The sequence below is a fragment of the Engystomops pustulosus genome, unplaced genomic scaffold, assembly GCF_040894005.1.
Source record: "Engystomops pustulosus unplaced genomic scaffold, aEngPut4.maternal MAT_SCAFFOLD_278, whole genome shotgun sequence".
NCBI classification, from domain to species: Eukaryota; Metazoa; Chordata; class Amphibia; order Anura; family Leptodactylidae; genus Engystomops; species Engystomops pustulosus.
In genome coordinates this window covers 76,822-94,491 of record NW_027285157.1, presented here as the reverse complement: position 1 = coordinate 94,491, position 17,670 = coordinate 76,822, and the positions used below count along the sequence as shown (strand labels likewise).

General features: G+C 58.0%; 1 protein-coding gene across 1 annotated transcript in view; it reads left to right on the top strand.

Annotated features, from left to right (window-relative positions):
• Positions 1 to 17,670, top strand: part of LOC140110433 (major facilitator superfamily domain-containing protein 3-like) — a 58,862-nt gene that overhangs the window by 14,880 nt on the left and 26,312 nt on the right. The window contains exon 3 of the mRNA XM_072132229.1: positions 270 to 376. Coding sequence (XP_071988330.1) covers positions 270 to 376 — 107 coding nt within the window. The remainder of the gene's footprint in view (positions 1 to 269; positions 377 to 17,670) is intronic.

The following is a 17,670-nucleotide window of genomic DNA, read 5'->3' as shown; positions in this document are numbered from 1 at the left end:
GTCTCTGTGTAGGGGAGGCTGGGGATGGAGGCCATACACTGACATTACTGGGGTACAGGCAGGGTCTCTGTGTAGGGGAGGCTGGGGATGGAGGCCATACACTGACATTACTGGGGTACAGTCAGGGTCTCTGTGTAGCAGAGGCTGGGGATGGAGGCCATACAATAACCATTTCTTCCACATGACCTTTGGACTTTCCTCCTCCTGATTTTTTGGTGGAGACTGCTGTGGGTCTCATGTATTTTCTTATTTAACCTTTCATTGTCCAGGCGCCTGCACCTGCTGCTGCGGAAGCTCCTTATTCTGCGGGTCTCCTGTCTTGTGCTACAGACTTTTCTTCTTTCTTCCTTGGGTAAAGACGGCGGCAGTGTGACAGGTAAGTGGTCCCACCCATGGTAAGTGATCCAAAACAGATCCAGACAAAGAAAGCCTGGGGTTACATAGACCGCGAGGAGAGCAAAACAATATTCCATCTATTAGATCAAATTCATAATTATTCACAGCGCAATCCCAGTAATAATAATCCCAGTAATAATAATCCCAGTAATAACTCCTTTAATATGACACCAAAGGTTTCTAGGTGCTCAAATGCAGAGTCCCGGTACATGGTGTAGATTATCTGCTGTGCTCGGGGGCAGGGTCCTGGTACATGGTGTAGATTATCTGCTGTGCTCGGGGGCACGGTCCCGGTACATGGTGTAGATTGGCTGCTGTGCTCGGGGGCAGTGTCCTGGTACATGGTGTAGATTGGCTGCTGTGCTCGGGGGCAGTGTCCTGGTACATGGTGTAGATTGGCTGCTGTGCTCGGGGGCAGTGTCCTGGTACATGGTGTAGATTATCTGCTGTGCTCGGGGGCAGTGTCCTGGTACATGGTGTAGATTGGCTGCTGTGCTCGGGAGCAGTGTCCTGGTACATGGTGTAGATTGGCTGCTGTGCTCGGGGGCAGGGTCCTGGTACATGGTGTAGATTATCTGCTGTGCTCGGGAGCAGTGTCCTGGTACATGGTGTAGATTGGCTGCTGTGCTCGTGGGCAGTGTCCCGGTACATGGTGTAGATTGGCTGCTGTGCTCGGGAGCAGTGTCCTGGTACATGGTGTAGATTGGCTGCTGTGCTCGGGGGCAGTGTCCCGGTACATGGTGTAGATTATCTGCTGTGCTCGGGGGCAGTGTCCTGGTACATGGTGTAGATTGGCTGCTGTGCTCGTGGGCAGGGTCATTGGCTGCTGTGCTCGGGGGCAGGGTCCTGGTACATGGTGTAGATTGGCTGCTGTGCTCGGGGGCAGTGTCCTGGTACATGGTGTAGATTATCTGCTGTGCTCGGGGGCAGTGTCCTGGTACATGGTGTAGATTATCTGCTGTGCTCGGGGGCAGGGTCCTGGTACATGGTGTAGATTGGCTGCTGTGCTCGGGGGCAGTGTCCTGGTACATGGTGTAGATTATCTGCTGTGCTCGGGGGCAGTGTCCTGGTACATGGTGTAGATTATCTGCTGTGCTCGGGGGCAGTGTCCTGGTACATGGTGTAGATTGGCTGCTGTGCTCGGGGGCAGTGTCCTGGTACATGGTGTAGATTGGCTGCTGTGCTCGGGGGCAGTGTCCTGGTACATGGTGTAGATTGGCTGCTGTGCTCGGGGGCAGTGTCCTGGTACATGGTGTAGATTGGCTGCTGTGCTCGGGGGCAGTGTCCTGGTACATGGTGTAGATTGGCTGCTGTGCTCAGGGACAGTGTCCTGGTACATGGTGTAGATTATCTGCTGTGCTCGGGGGCAGGGTCCTGGTACATGGTCTAGATTGGCTGCTGTGCTCGGGGGCAGTGTCCCGGTACATGGTGTAGATTATCTGCTGTGCTCGGGGGCAGGGTCCTGGTACATGGTCTAGATTGGCTGCTTTGCTCGGGGGCAGTGTCCCGGTACATGGTGTAGATTATCTGCTGTGCTCGGGGGCAGGGTCCTGGTACATGGTCTAGATTGGCTGCTGTGCTCGGGGGCAGTGTCCCGGTACATGGTGTAGATTATCTGCTGTGCTCGGGGGCAGGGTCCTGGTACATGGTCTAGATTGGCTGCTTTGCTCGGGGGCAGTGTCCTGGTACATGGTGTAGATTGGCTGCTGTGCTCAGGGACAGTGTCCTGGTACATGGTGTAGATTATCTGCTGTGCTCGGGGGCAGGGTCCTGGTACATGGTCTAGATTGGCTGCTTTGCTCGGGGGCAGTGTCCCGGTACATGGTGTAGATTGGCTGCTGTGCTCGGGGGCAGTGTCCCGGTACATGGTGTAGATTATCTGCTGTGCTCGGGAGCAGTGTCCTGGTACATGGTGTAGATTGGCTGCTGTGCTCGGGGGCAGGGTCCTGGTACATGGTGTAGATTGGCTGCTGTGCTCGGGGGCAGTGTCCCGGTACATGGTGTAGATTGGCTGCTGTGCTCGGGGGCAGGGTCCTGGTACATGGTGTAGATTGGCTGCTGTGCTCGGGAGCAGTGTCCCGGTACATGGTGTAGATTGGCTGCTATGCTCGGGGGCAGGGTCCTGGTACATGGTGTAGATTGGCTGCTGTGCTCGGGGGCAGGGTCCTGGCACATGGTGTAGATTATTTGCTGTGCTTGGGGGCAGTGTCCTGGTACATGGTGTAGATTGGCTGCTGTGCTCGGGGGCAGTGTCCTGGTACATGGTGTAGATTATCTGCTGTGCTCGGGGGCAGTGTCCTGGTACATGGTGTAGATTGGCTGCTGTGCTCGGGAGCAGTGTCCTGGTACATGGTGTAGATTGGCTGCTGTGCTCGGGGGCAGTGTCCTGGTACATGGTGTAGATTGGCTGCTGTGCTCGGGGGCAGTGTCCTGGTTCATGGTGTAGATTGGCTGCTGTGCTCGGGGGCAGTGTCCTGGTACATGGTGTAGATTATCTGCTGTGCTCGGGGGCAGTGTCCTGGTACATGGTGTAGATTGGCTGCTGTGCTCGGGGGCAGTGTCCTGGTACATGGTGTAGATTGGCTGCTGTGCTCGGGGGCAGTGTCCTGGTACATGGTGTAGATTGGCTGCTGTGCTCGGGGGCAGTGTCCTGGTACATGGTGTAGATTATCTGCTGTGCTCGGGGGCAGTGTCCTGGTACATGGTGTAGATTGGCTGCTGTGCTCGGGGGCAGTGTCCTGGTACATGGTGTAGATTGGCTGCTGTGCTCGGGGGCAGGGTCCTGGTACATGGTGTAGATTGGCTGCTGTGCTCGGGAGCAGTGTCCTGGTACATGGTGTAGATTATCTCCTGTGCTCGGGGGCAGTGTCCTGGTACATGGTGTAGATTATCTCCTGTGCTCGGGGGCAGTGTCCTGGTACATGGTGTAGATTATCTCCTGGGCTCGGGGGCAGTGTCCTGGTACATGGTGTAGATTGGCTGCTGTGCTCGGGGGCAGTGTCCTGGTACATGGTGTAGATTGGCTGCTGTGCTCGGGGGCAGTGTCCTGGTTCATGGTGTAGATTGGCTGCTGTGCTCGGAGGCAGTGTCCTGGTACATGGTGTGGATTGGCTGCTGTGCTCGGGAGCAGTGTCCTGGTACATGGTGTAGATTGGCTGCTGTGCTCGGGGGCAGTGTCCTGGTACATGGTGTAGATTGGCTGCTTTGCTCGGGGGCAGTGTCCTGGTACATGGTGTAGATTATCTCCTTGCTCGGGGGCAGTGTCCTGGTACATGGTGTAGATTATCTGCTGTGTTCAGGGGCAGTGTCCTGGTACATGGTGTAGATTGGCTGCTGTGCTCAGGGGTAGTGTCCTGGTACATGGTGTAGATTGGCTACTGTGCTCAGGGGCAGGGTCCTTGTACATGGTGTAGATTGGCTGCTGTGCTCGGGGGCAGTGTCCTGGCACATGGTGTAGATTGGTTGCTGTGCTCGGGGGCAGTGTCCTGGTACATGGTGTAGATTATCTGCTGTGCTCGGGGGGCAGTGTCCTGGTACATGGTGTAGATTGGCTGCTGTGCTCGGGGGCAGGGTCCTGGTACATGGTGTAGATTATCTCCTGTGCTCGGGGGCAGTGTCCTGGTACATGGTGTAGATTGGCTGCTGTGCTCGGGGGCAGTGTCCCGGTACATGGTGTAGATTGGCTGCTGTGCTCAGGGGCAGTGTCCCGGTACATGATGTAGATTATCTGCTGTGCTCGGGAGCAGTGTCCTGGTACATGGTGTAGATTATCTGCTGTGCTCGGGGGCAGGGTCCTGGTACATGGTGTAGATTGGCTGCTGTGCTCGGGGGCAGTGTCCTGGTACATGGTGTAGATTGGCTGCTGTGCTTGGGGGCAGTGTCCTGGTACATGGTGTAGATTATCTCCTGGGCTCGGGGGCAGTGTCCTGGTACATGGTGTAGATTGGCTGCTGTGCTCGGGGGCAGTGTCCTGGTACATGGTGTAGATTGGCTGCTGTGCTCGGGGGCAGTGTCCTGGTTCATGGTGTAGATTGGCTGCTGTGCTCGGAGGCAGTGTCCTGGTACATGGTGTGGATTGGCTGCTGTGCTCGGGAGCAGTGTCCTGGTACATGGTGTAGATTGGCTGCTGTGCTCGGGGGCAGTGTCCTGGTACATGGTGTAGATTGGCTGCTTTGCTCGGGGGCAGTGTCCTGGTACATGGTGTAGATTGGCTCCTGTGCTCGGGGGCAGTGTCCTGGTACATGGTGTAGATTGGCTGCTGTGCTCGGAGGCAGTGTCCTGGTACATGGTGTAGATTGGCTGCTGTGCTCGGGGGCAGTGTCCTGGTACATGGTGTAGATTATCTGCTGTGCTCGGGGGCAGTGTCCTGGTACATGGTGTAGATTGGCTGCTGTGCTCGGGGGCAGTGTCCTGGTACATGGTGTAGATTGGCTGCTGTGCTCGGGGGCAGTGTCCTGGTACATGGTGTAGATTGGCTGCTGTGCTCGGGGGCAGGGTCCTGGTACATGGTGTAGATTGGCTGCTGTGCTCGGGGGGCAGTGTCCTGGTACATGGTGTAGATTGGCTGCTGTGCTTGGGGGCAGTGTCCTGGTACATGGTGTAGATTGGCTGCTGTGCTCGGAGGCAGTGTCCTGGTACATGGTGTAGATTATCTGCTGTGCTCGGGGGCAGTGTCCTGGTACATGGTGTAGATTGGCTGCTGTGCTCGGGGGCAGTGTCCTGGTACATGGTGTAGATTATCTCCTTGCTCGGGGGCAGTGTCCTGGTACATGGTGTAGATTATCTGCTGTGTTCAGGGGCAGTGTCCTGGTACATGGTGTAGATTGGCTGCTGTGCTCAGGGGTAGTGTCCTGGTACATGGTGTAGATTGGCTACTGTGCTCAGGGGCAGGGTCCTTGTACATGGTGTAGATTATCTGCTGTGCTCGGGGGGCAGTGCCCTGGTACATGGTGTAGATTGGCTGCTGTGCTCGGGGGCAGGGTCCTGGTACATGGTGTAGATTATCTCCTGTGCTCGGGGGCAGTGTCCTGGTACATGGTGTAGATTGGCTGCTGTGCTCGGGGGCAGTGTCCCGGTACATGGTGTAGATTGGCTGCTGTGCTCAGGGGCAGTGTCCCGGTACATGATGTAGATTATCTGCTGTGCTCGGGAGCAGTGTCCTGGTACATGGTGTAGATTGGCTGCTGTGCTCGGGGGCAGAGTCCCGGTACATGGTGTAGATTATCTGCTGTGCTCGGGGGCAGTGTCCTGGTACATGGTGTAGATTGGCTGCTGTGCTCGGGGGCAGGGTCCTGGTACATGGTGTAGATTATCTGCTGTGCTCGGGGGCAGAGTCCCGGTACATGGTGTAGATTATCTGCTGTGCTCGGGGGCAGTGTCCTGGTACATGGTGTAGATTGGCTGCTGTGCTCGGGTGCAGTGTCCTGGTACATGGTGTAGATTGGCTGCTGTGCTCGGGGGCAGTGTCCTGGTACATGGTGTAGATTATCTGCTGTGCTCGGGGGCAGGGTCCTGGTACATGGTGTAGATTGGCTGCTGTGCTCGGGGGCAGTGTCCTGGTACATGGTGTAGATTATCTGCTGTGCTCGGGGGCAGTGTCCTCGTACATGGTGTAGATTATCTGCTGTGCTCGGGGGCAGGGTCCTGGTACATGGTGTAGATTGGCTGCTGTGCTCGGGGGCAGTGTCCTGGTACATGGTGTAGATTGGCTGCTGTGCTCGGGGGCAGGGTCCTGGTACATATTGTAGATTGGCTGCTGTGCTCGGGGGGCAGTGTCCTGGTACATGGTGTAGATTGGCTGCTGTGCTTGGGGGCAGTGTCCTGGTACATGGTGTAGATTATCTGCTGTGCTCGGGGGCAGTGTCCTGGTACATGGTGTAGATTGGCTGCTGTGCTCGGGGGCAGTGTCCTGGTACATGGTGTAGATTGGCTGCTGTGCTCGGGGGCAGGGTCCTGGTACATGGTGTAGATTGGCTGCGGTGCTCGGGGGCAGTGTCCTGGTACATGGTGTAGATTGGCTGCTGTGCTCGGGGGCAGTGTCCTCGTACATGGTGTAGATTGGCTGCTGTGCTCGGGGGCAGTGTCCTGGTACATGGTGTAGATTATCTGCTGTGCTCGGGGGCAGGGTCCTGGTACTTGGTGTAGATTGGCTGCTGTGCTCGGGGGGCAGTGTCCTGGTACATGGTGTAGATTATCTGCTGTGCTCGGGGGGCAGTGTCCTGGTACATGGTGTAGATTGGCTGCTGTGCTCGGGGCAGGGTCCTGGTACATGGTGTAGATTGGCTGCTGTGCTCGGGGGCAGGGTCCTGGTACATGGTGTAGATTGGCTGCTGTGCTCGGGGGCAGTGTCCTGGTACATGGTGTAGATTGGCTGCTGTGCTCGGGGGCAGTGTCCTGGTACATGGTGTAGATTGGCTGCTGTGCTCGGGGGCAGTGTCCTGGTACATGGTGTAGATTGGCTGCTGTGCTCGGGGGCAGGGTCCCGGTACATGGTGTAGATTATCTGCTGTGCTCGGGGGCAGTGTCCTGGTACATGGTGTAGATTGGCTGCTGTGCTCGGGGGCAGGGTCCTGGTACATGGTGTAGATTATCTCCTGTGCTCGGGGGCAGTGTCCCGGTACATGGTGTAGATTGGCTGCTGTGCTCGGGGGCAGGGTCCTGGTACATGGTGTAGATTGGCTGCTGTGCTCGGGGGCAGTGTCCTGGTACATGGTGTAGATTGGCTGCTATGCTCGGGGGCAGTGTCCTGGTACATGGTGTAGATTGGCTGCTGTGCTCGGGGGCAGTGTCCCGGTACATGGTGTAGATTGGCTGCTGTGCTCGGGGGCAGTGTCCCGGTACATGGTGTAGATTGGCTGCTGTGCTCGGGGGGCAGTGTCCTGGTACATGGTGTAGATTGGCTGCTGTGCTCGGGGCAGGGTCCTGGTACATGGTGTAGATTGGCTGCTGTGCTCGGGGGGCAGTGTCCTGGTACATGGTGTAGATTGGCTGCTGTGCTCGGGGGCAGTGTCCTGGTACATGGTATAGATTGGCTGCTGTGCTCGGGGGCAGTGTCCTGGTACATGGTGTAGATTGGCTGCTGTGCTCGGGGGCAGGGTCCTGGTACATGGTGTAGATTGGCTGCTGTGCTCGGGGGCAGTGTCCTGGTACATGGTGTAGATTGGCTGCTGTGCTCGGGGGCAGGGTCCCGGTACATGGTGTAGATTGGCTGCTGTGCTCGGGGGCAGGGTCCTGGTACATGGTGTAGATTGGCTGCTGTGCTCGGGGACAGTGTCCTGGTACATGGTGTAGATTGGCTCCTGTGCTCGGGGGCAGTGTCCCGGTACATGGTGTAGATTGGCTGCTGTGCTCGGGGGCAGGGTCCCGGTACATGGTGTAGATTGGCTGCTGTGCTCGGGGGCAGGGTCCTGGTACATGGTGTAGATTGGCTGCTGTGCTCGGGGGCAGGGTCCCGGTACATGGTGTAGATTATCTGCTGTGCTCGGGGGCAGTGTCCTGGTACATGGTGTAGATTGGCTGCTGTGCTCGGGGGCAGTGTCCTGGTACATGGTATAGATTGGCTCAGGGGCAGTGTCCTGGTACTTGGTGTAGATTGGCTGCTGTGCTCGGGGGCAGTGTCCTGGTACATGGTGTAGATTGGCTGCTGTGCTCGGGAGCAGTGTCCTGGTTCATGGTGTAGATTGGCTGCTGTGCTCGGGGGCAGGGTCCTGGTACATGGTGTAGATTGGCTGCTGTGCTCGGGAGCAGTGTCCTGGTACATGGTGTAGATTGGCTGCTGTGCTCGGGGCAGGGTCCTGGTACATGGTGTAGATTGGCTGCTGTGCTCGGGGGCAGGGTCCTGGTACATGGTGTAGATTGGCTGCTGTGCTCGGGGGCAGGGTCCTGGTACATGGTGTAGATTGGCTGCTGTGCTCGAGGGCAGTGTCCTGTTACATGGTGTAGATTGGCTGCTGTGCTCGGGGGCAGTGTCCTGGTACATGGTGTAGATTATCTGCTGTGCTCGGGGGCAGGGTCCTGGTACATGGTGTAGATTGGCTTCTGTGCTCAGGGGCAGTGTCCTGGTACATGGTGTAGATTGGCTCGGGGGCAGGGTCCTGGTACATGGTGTAGATTGGCTGCTGTGCTCGGGGGCAGTGTCCTGGTACATGGTGTAGATTGGCTCGGGGGCAGGGTCCTGGTACATGGTGTAGATTGGCTGCTGTGCTCGGGGGCAGTGTCCTGGTACATGGTGTAGATTATCTGCTGTGCTCGGGGGCAGGGTCCTGGTACATGGTGTAGATTGGCTGCTGTGCTCGGGGACAGTGTCCTGGTACATGGTGTAGATTATCTGCTGTGCTCGGGGGCAGTGTCCTGGTACATGGTGTAGATTGGCTGCTGTGCTCAGGGGCAGTGTCCTGGTACATGGTGTAGATTGGCTGCTGTGCTCGGGGGCAGTGTCCTGGTACATGGTGTAGATTGGCTGCTGTGCTCGGGGGCAGGGTCCTGGTACATGGTGTAGATTGGCTGCTATGCTCGGGGGCAGTGTCCTGGTACATGGTGTAGATTGGCTGCTGTGCTCGGGGGCAGTGTCCCGGTACATGGTGTAGATTGGCTGCTGTGCTCGGGGGCAGTGTCCCGGTACATGGTGTAGATTGGCTGCTGTGCTCGGGGGGCAGTGTCCTGGTACATGGTGTAGATTGGCTGCTGTGCTCGGGGCAGGGTCCTGGTACATGGTGTAGATTGGCTGCTATGCTCGGGGGCAGTGTCCTGGTACATGGTGTAGATTGGCTGCTGTGCTCGGGGGCAGTGTCCCGGTACATGGTGTAGATTGGCTGCTGTGCTCGGGGGCAGTGTCCCGGTACATGGTGTAGATTGGCTGCTGTGCTCGGGGGGCAGTGTCCTGGTACATGGTGTAGATTGGCTGCTGTGCTCGGGGCAGGGTCCTGGTACATGGTGTAGATTGGCTGCTGTGCTCGGGGGGCAGTGTCCTGGTACATGGTGTAGATTGGCTGCTGTGCTCGGGGGCAGTGTCCTGGTACATGGTATAGATTGGCTGCTGTGCTCGGGGGCAGTGTCCTGGTACATGGTGTAGATTGGCTGCTGTGCTCGGGGGCAGGGTCCTGGTACATGGTGTAGATTGGCTGCTGTGCTCGGGGGCAGTGTCCTGGTACATGGTGTAGATTGGCTGCTGTGCTCGGGGGCAGGGTCCCGGTACATGGTGTAGATTGGCTGCTGTGCTCGGGGGCAGGGTCCTGGTACATGGTGTAGATTGGCTGCTGTGCTCGGGGACAGTGTCCTGGTACATGGTGTAGATTGGCTCCTGTGCTCGGGGGCAGTGTCCCGGTACATGGTGTAGATTGGCTGCTGTGCTCGGGGGCAGGGTCCCGGTACATGGTGTAGATTGGCTGCTGTGCTCGGGGGCAGGGTCCTGGTACATGGTGTAGATTGGCTGCTGTGCTCGGGGGCAGGGTCCCGGTACATGGTGTAGATTATCTGCTGTGCTCGGGGGCAGTGTCCTGGTACATGGTGTAGATTGGCTGCTGTGCTCGGGGGCAGTGTCCTGGTACATGGTATAGATTGGCTCAGGGGCAGTGTCCTGGTACTTGGTGTAGATTGGCTGCTGTGCTCGGGGGCAGTGTCCTGGTACATGGTGTAGATTGGCTGCTGTGCTCGGGAGCAGTGTCCTGGTTCATGGTGTAGATTGGCTGCTGTGCTCGGGGGCAGGGTCCTGGTACATGGTGTAGATTGGCTGCTGTGCTCGGGAGCAGTGTCCTGGTACATGGTGTAGATTGGCTGCTGTGCTCGGGGCAGGGTCCTGGTACATGGTGTAGATTGGCTGCTGTGCTCGGGGGCAGGGTCCTGGTACATGGTGTAGATTGGCTGCTGTGCTCGGGGGCAGGGTCCTGGTACATGGTGTAGATTGGCTGCTGTGCTCGAGGGCAGTGTCCTGTTACATGGTGTAGATTGGCTGCTGTGCTCGGGGGCAGTGTCCTGGTACATGGTGTAGATTATCTGCTGTGCTCGGGGGCAGGGTCCTGGTACATGGTGTAGATTGGCTTCTGTGCTCAGGGGCAGTGTCCTGGTACATGGTGTAGATTGGCTCGGGGGCAGGGTCCTGGTACATGGTGTAGATTGGCTGCTGTGCTCGGGGGCAGTGTCCTGGTACATGGTGTAGATTGGCTCGGGGGCAGGGTCCTGGTACATGGTGTAGATTGGCTGCTGTGCTCGGGGGCAGTGTCCTGGTACATGGTGTAGATTATCTGCTGTGCTCGGGGGCAGGGTCCTGGTACATGGTGTAGATTGGCTGCTGTGCTCGGGGACAGTGTCCTGGTACATGGTGTAGATTATCTGCTGTGCTCGGGGGCAGTGTCCTGGTACATGGTGTAGATTGGCTGCTGTGCTCAGGGGCAGTGTCCTGGTACATGGTGTAGATTGGCTGCTGTGCTCGGGGGCAGTGTCCTGGTACATGGTGTAGATTGGCTGCTGTGCTCGGGGGCAGTGTCCTGGTACATGGTGTAGATTGGCTGCTTTGCTCGGGGGCAGTGTCCTGGTACATGGTGTAGATTGGCTGCTGTGCTCGGGGGCAGTGTCCTGGTACATGGTGTAGATTGGCTGCTGTGCTCGGGGGCAGTGTCCTGGTACATGGTGTAGATTGGCTGCTGTGCTCGGGGGCAGGGTCCTGGTACATGGTGTATATTGGCTGCTGTGCTCGGGGGCAGGGTCCTGGTACATGGTGTAGATTGGCTGCTGTGCTCGGGGGCAGGGTCCTGGTACATGGTGTAGATTGGCTGCTGTGCTCGGGGGCAGTGTCCTGGTACATGGTGTAGATTATCTCCTGTGCTCGGGGGCAGTGTCCTGGTACATGGTGTAGATTGGCTGCTGTGCTCGGGGGCAGTGTCCCGGTACATGGTGTAGATTGGCTGCTGTGCTCGGGGGCAGTGTCCCGGTACATGGTGTAGATTGGCTGCTGTGCTCGGGGGCAGTGTCCTGGTACATGGTGTAGATTGGCTGCTGTGCTCGGGGGCAGTGTCCTGGTACATGGTGTAGATTATCTGCTGTGCTCGGGGGCAGTGTCCTGGTACATGGTGTAGATTATCTGCTGTGCTCGGGGGCAGGGTCCTGGTACATGGTGTAGATTATCTGCTGTGCTCGGGGGCAGTGTCCTCGTACATGGTGTAGATTGGCTGCTGTGCTCGGGGGCAGTGTCCTGGTACATGGTGTAGATTGGCTGCTGTGCTCGGGGGCAGGGTCCTGGTACATGGTGTAGATTGGCTGCTGTGCTCGGGGGCAGTGTCCTGGTACATGGTGTAGATTGGCTCGGGGGCAGTGTCCTGGTACTTGGTGTAGATTGGCTGCTGTGCTCGGGGGCAGTGTCCTGGTACATGGTGTAGATTATCTCCTGTGCTCGGGGGCAGGGTCCTGGTACATGGTGTAGATTGGCTGCTGTGCTCGGGGGCAGGGTCCCGGTACATGGTGTAGATTATCTGCTGTGCTCGGGGGCAGGGTCCTGGTACATGGTGTAGATTATCTGCTGTGCTCGGGGGCAGGGTCCTGGTACATGGTGTAGATTGGCTGCTGTGCTCGGGGACAGTGTCCTGGTACATGGTGTAGATTGGCTGCTGTGCTCGGGGCAGGGTCCTGGTACATGGTGTAGATTGGCTGCTGTGCTCGGGGGCAGGGTCCTGGTACATGGTGTAGATTGGCTGCTGTGCTCGGGGGCAGTGTCCTGGTACATGGTGTAGATTGGCTGCTGTGCTCGGGGGGCAGTGTCCTGGTACATGGTGTAGATTGGCTGCTGTGCTCGGGGGCAGGGTCCTGGTACATGGTGTAGATTGGCTGCTGTGCTCGGGGGCAGGGTCCTGGTACATGGGGTAGATTATCTGCTGTGCTCGGGGGCAGGGTCCTGGTACATGGTGTAGATTGGCTGCTGTGCTCGGGGGCAGTGTCCTGGTACATGGTGTAGATTGGCTGCTGTGCTCGGGAGCAGTGTCCTGGTACATGGTGTAGATTATCTGCTGTGCTCGGGGGCAGTGTCCTGGTACTTGGTGTAGATTGGCTGCTGTGCTCGGGGGCAGGGTCCTGGTACTTGGTGTAGATTATCTGCTGTGCTCGGGGGCAGTGTCCTGGTACATGGTGTAGATTGGCTGCTGTGCTCGGGAGCAGTGTCCTGGTACATGGTGTAGATTATCTGCTGTGTTCAGGGGCAGTGTCCTCGTACATGGTGTAGATTGGCTGCTGTGCTCGGGGACAGTGTCCTGGTACATGGTGTAGATTATCTGCTGTGCTCGGGGGCAGTGTCCTGGTACATGGTGTAGATTGGCTGCTGTGCTCGGGGGCAGGGTCCTGGTACATGGTGTAGATTGGCTGCTGTGCTCGGGGGCAGTGTCCTGGTACATGGTGTAGATTGGCTGCTATGCTCGGGGGCAGTGTCCTGGTACATGGTGTAGATTGGCTGCTGTGCTCGGGGGCAGTGTCCTGGTACATGGTGTAGATTGGCTCGGGGGCAGGGTCCTGGTACATGGTGTAGATTGGCTGCTGTGCTCGGGGGCAGTGTCCTGGTACATGGTGTAGATTATCTGCTGTGCTCGGGGGCAGGGTCCTGGTACATGGTGTAGATTGGCTGCTGTGCTCGGGGACAGTGTCCTGGTACATGGTGTAGATTATCTGCTGTGCTCGGGGGCAGTGTCCTGGTACATGGTGTAGATTGGCTGCTGTGCTCGGGGGCAGGGTCCTGGTACATGGTGTAGATTGGCTGCTGTGCTCGGGGGCAGGGTCCTGGTACATGGTGTAGATTGGCTGCTGTGCTCGGGGGCAGTGTCCCGGTACATGGTGTAGATTGGCTGCTGTGCTCAGGGGCAGTGTCCTGGTACATGGTGTAGATTGGCTGCTGTGCTCGGGGGCAGTGTCCTGGTACATGGTGTAGATTGGCTGCTGTGCTCGGGGGCAGGGTCCTGGTACATGGTGTAGATTGGCTGCTGTGCTTGGGGGCAGTGTCCTGGTACATGGTGTAGATTGGCTGCTATGCTCGGGGGCAGTGTCCTGGTACATGGTGTAGATTGGCTGCTGTGCTCGGGGGCAGTGTCCTGGTACATGGTGTAGATTGGCTCGGGGGCAGGGTCCTGGTACATGGTGTAGATTGGCTGCTGTGCTCGGGGGCAGTGTCCTGGTACATGGTGTAGATTATCTGCTGTGCTCGGGGGCAGGGTCCTGGTACATGGTGTAGATTGGCTGCTGTGCTCGGGGACAGTGTCCTGGTACATGGTGTAGATTATCTGCTGTGCTCGGGGGCAGTGTCCTGGTACATGGTGTAGATTGGCTGCTGTGCTCAGGGGCAGTGTCCTGGTACATGGTGTAGATTGGCTGCTGTGCTCGGGGGCAGTGTCCTGGTACATGGTGTAGATTGGCTGCTGTGCTCGGGGGCAGTGTCCTGGTACATGGTGTAGATTGGCTCGGGGGCAGGGTCCTGGTACATGGTGTAGATTGGCTGCTGTGCTCGGGGGCAGTGTCCTGGTACATGGTGTAGATTGGCTGCTGTGCTCGGGGGCAGTGTCCTGGTTCATGGTGTAGATTGGCTGCTGTGCTCGGGAGCAGGGTCCTGTTACATGGTGTAGATTATCTCCTGTGCTCGGGGGCAGTGTCCTGGTACATGGTGTAGATTGGCTGCTGTGCTCGGGGGCAGGGTCCTGGTACATGGTGTAGATTGGCTGCTGTGCTCGGGGGCAGGGTCCTGGTACATGGTGTAGATTGGCTGCTGTGCTCGGGGGGCAGTGTCCTGGTACATGCTGTAGATTGGCTGCTGTGCTCGGGGGCAGTGTCCTGGTACATGGTGTAGATTGGCTGCTGTGCTCGGGGGCAGGGTCCTGGTACATGGTGTAGATTATTGGCTGCTGTGTTCGGGGGCACGGTCCCGGTACATGGTGTAGATTGGCTGCTGTGCTCGGGGGCAGGGTCCTGGTACTTGGTGTAGATTGGCTGCTGTGCTCGGGGGCAGGGTCCTGGTACATGGTGTAGATTGGCTGCTGTGCTCGGGGGCAGGGTCCTGGTACATGGTGTAGATTGGCTGCTGTGCTCGGGGGCAGGGTCCTGGTACATGGTGTAGATTATCTGCTGTGCTCGGGGGCAGGGTCCTGGTACATGGTGTAGATTGGCTGCTGTGCTCGGGGGGCAGGGTCCTGGTACATGGTGTAGATTATCTGCTGTGCTCGGGGGCAGTGTCCTGGTACGTGGTGTAGATTGGCTGCTGTGCTCGGGGGCAGTGTCCTGGTACATGGTGTAGATTGGCTGCTGTGCTCGGGAGCAGTGTCCTGGTACATGGTGTAGATTATCTGCTGTGTTCAGGGGCAGTGTCCTCGTACATGGTGTAGATTGGCTGCTGTGCTCAGGGGCAGGGTCCTGGTACATGGTGTAGATTATCTCCTGTGCTCGGGGCAGTGTCCTGGTACATGGTGTAGATTGGCTGCTGTGCTCGGGGGCAGGGTCCTGGTACATGGTGTAGATTATCTCCTGTGCTCGGGGGCAGTGTCCCGGTACATGGTGTAGATTATCTGCTGTGCTCGAGAGCAGGGTCCTGGTACATGGTGTAGATTGGCTGCTGTGCTCGGGGACAGTGTCCTGGTACATGGTGTAGATTATCTGCTGTGCTCAGGGACAGTGTCCTGGTACATGGTGTAGATTGGCTGCTGTGCTCGGGGGCAGTGTCCCGGTACATGGTGTAGATTGGCTGCTGTGCTCGGGAGCAGTGTCCCGGTACATGGTGTAGATTGGCTGCTGTGCTCGGGGGCAGTGTCCTGGTACATGGTGTAGATTGGCTGCTGGGCTCGGGGGCAGGGTCCTGGTACATGGTGTAGATTGGCTGCTGTGCTCGGGGGCAGGGTCCCGGTACGTGGTGTAGATTGGCTGCTGTGCTCGGTGGCAGTGTCCCGGTACATGGTGTAGATTATTGGCTGCTGTGCTCGGGGGCAGTGTCCTGGTACATGGTGTAGATTGGCTGCTGTGCTCGGGGGCAGTGTCCCGGTACATGGTGTAGATTGGCTGCTGTGCTCGGGGGCAGTGTCCCGGTACATGGTGTAGATTGGCTGCTGTGCTCGGGGGCAGTGTCCTGGTACATGGTGTAGATTGGCTGCTGTGCTCGGGGGCAGTGTCCCGGTACATGGTGTAGATTGGCTGCTGTGCTCGGGGGCAGTGTCCTGGTACATGGTGTAGATTATCTGCTGTGCTCGGGGGCAGGGTCCTGGTACATGGTCTAGATTGGCTGCTATGCTCGGGGGCAGGGTCCTGGTACATGGTGTAGATTGGCTGCTGTGCTCGGGGGCAGGGTCCTGGTACATGGTGTAGATTATTTGCTGTGCTTGGGGGCAGTGTCCTGGTACATGGTGTAGATTATCTGCTGTGCTCGGGGGCAGTGTCCTGGTACATGGTGTAGATTGGCTGCTGTGCTCGGGAGCAGTGTCCTGGTACATGGTGTAGATTGGCTGCTGTGCTCGGGGGCAGTGTCCTGGTACATGGTGTAGATTGGCTGCTGTGCTCGGGGGCAGTGTCCTGGTTCATGGTGTAGATTGGCTGCTGTGCTCGGGGGCAGTGTCCTGGTACATGGTGTAGATTATCTGCTGTGCTCGGGGGCAGTGTCCTGGTACATGGTGTAGATTGGCTGCTGTGCTCGGGGGCAGTGTCCTGGTACATGGTGTAGATTGGCTGCTGTGCTCGGGGGCAGTGTCCTGGTACATGGTGTAGATTGGCTGCTGTGCTCGGGGGCAGTGTCCTGGTACATGGTGTAGATTATCTGCTGTGCTCGGGGGCAGTGTCCTGGTACATGGTGTAGATTGGCTGCTGTGCTCGGGGGCAGTGTCCTGGTACATGGTGTAGATTGGCTGCTGTGCTCGGGGGCAGGGTCCTGGTACATGGTGTAGATTGGCTGCTGTGCTCGGGAGCAGTGTCCTGGTACATGGTGTAGATTATCTCCTGTGCTCGGGGGCAGTGTCCTGGTACATGGTGTAGATTATCTCCTGTGCTCGGGGGCAGTGTCCTGGTACATGGTGTAGATTATCTCCTGGGCTCGGGGGCAGTGTCCTGGTACATGGTGTAGATTGGCTGCTGTGCTCGGGGGCAGTGTCCTGGTACATGGTGTAGATTGGCTGCTGTGCTCGGGGGCAGTGTCCTGGTTCATGGTGTAGATTGGCTGCTGTGCTCGGAGGCAGTGTCCTGGTACATGGTGTGGATTGGCTGCTGTGCTCGGGAGCAGTGTCCTGGTACATGGTGTAGATTGGCTGCTGTGCTCGGGGGCAGTGTCCTGGTACATGGTGTAGATTGGCTGCTTTGCTCGGGGGCAGTGTCCTGGTACATGGTGTAGATTATCTCCTTGCTCGGGGGCAGTGTCCTGGTACATGGTGTAGATTATCTGCTGTGTTCAGGGGCAGTGTCCTGGTACATGGTGTAGATTGGCTGCTGTGCTCGGGGGCAGTGTCCTGGCACATGGTGTAGATTGGCTGCTGTGCTCGGGGGCAGTGTCCCGGTACATGGTGTAGATTGGCTGCTGTGCTCGGGGGCAGTGTCCCGGTACATGGTGTAGATTGGCTGCTGTGCTCGGGGGCAGGGTCCTGGTACATGGTGTAGATTGGCTGCTGTGCTCGGGGGCAGGGTCCTGGTACATGGTGTAGATTATCTGCTGTGCTCGGGGGCAGGGTCTTGGCACATGGTGTAGATTGGCTGCTGTGCTCGGGGGCAGTGTCCTGGCACATGGTGTAGATTGGCTGCTGTGCTCGGGGGCAGTGTCCTGGCACATGGTGTAGATTGGCTGCTGTGCTCGGGGGCAGGGTCCTGGTACATGGTGTAGATTATCTGCTGTGCTCGGGGGCAGGGTCCTGGTACATGGTGTAGATTATCTGCTGTGCTCGGGGGCAGTGTCCTGGTACATGGTGTAGATTGGCTGCTGTGCTCGGGGGCAGGGTCCTGGTACATTGTGTAGATTGGCTGCTGTGCTCGGGGGGCAGTGTCCTGGTACATGGTGTAGATTGGCTGCTGTGCTCGGGAGCAGTGTCCTGGTACATGGTGTAGATTGGCTGCTGTGCTCGGGGGCAGTGTCCTGGTACATGGTGTAGATTGGCTGCTGTGCTCGGGGGCAGTGTCCTGGTACATGGTGTAGATTGGCTGCTGTGCTCGGGGGCAGTGTCCCGGTACATGGTGTAGATTGGCTGCTGTGCTCGGGGGGCAGTGTCCTGGTACATGGTGTAGATTGGCTGCTGTGCTCGGGGCAGGGTCCTGGTACATGGTGTAGATTGGCTGCTGTGCTCGGGGGGCAGT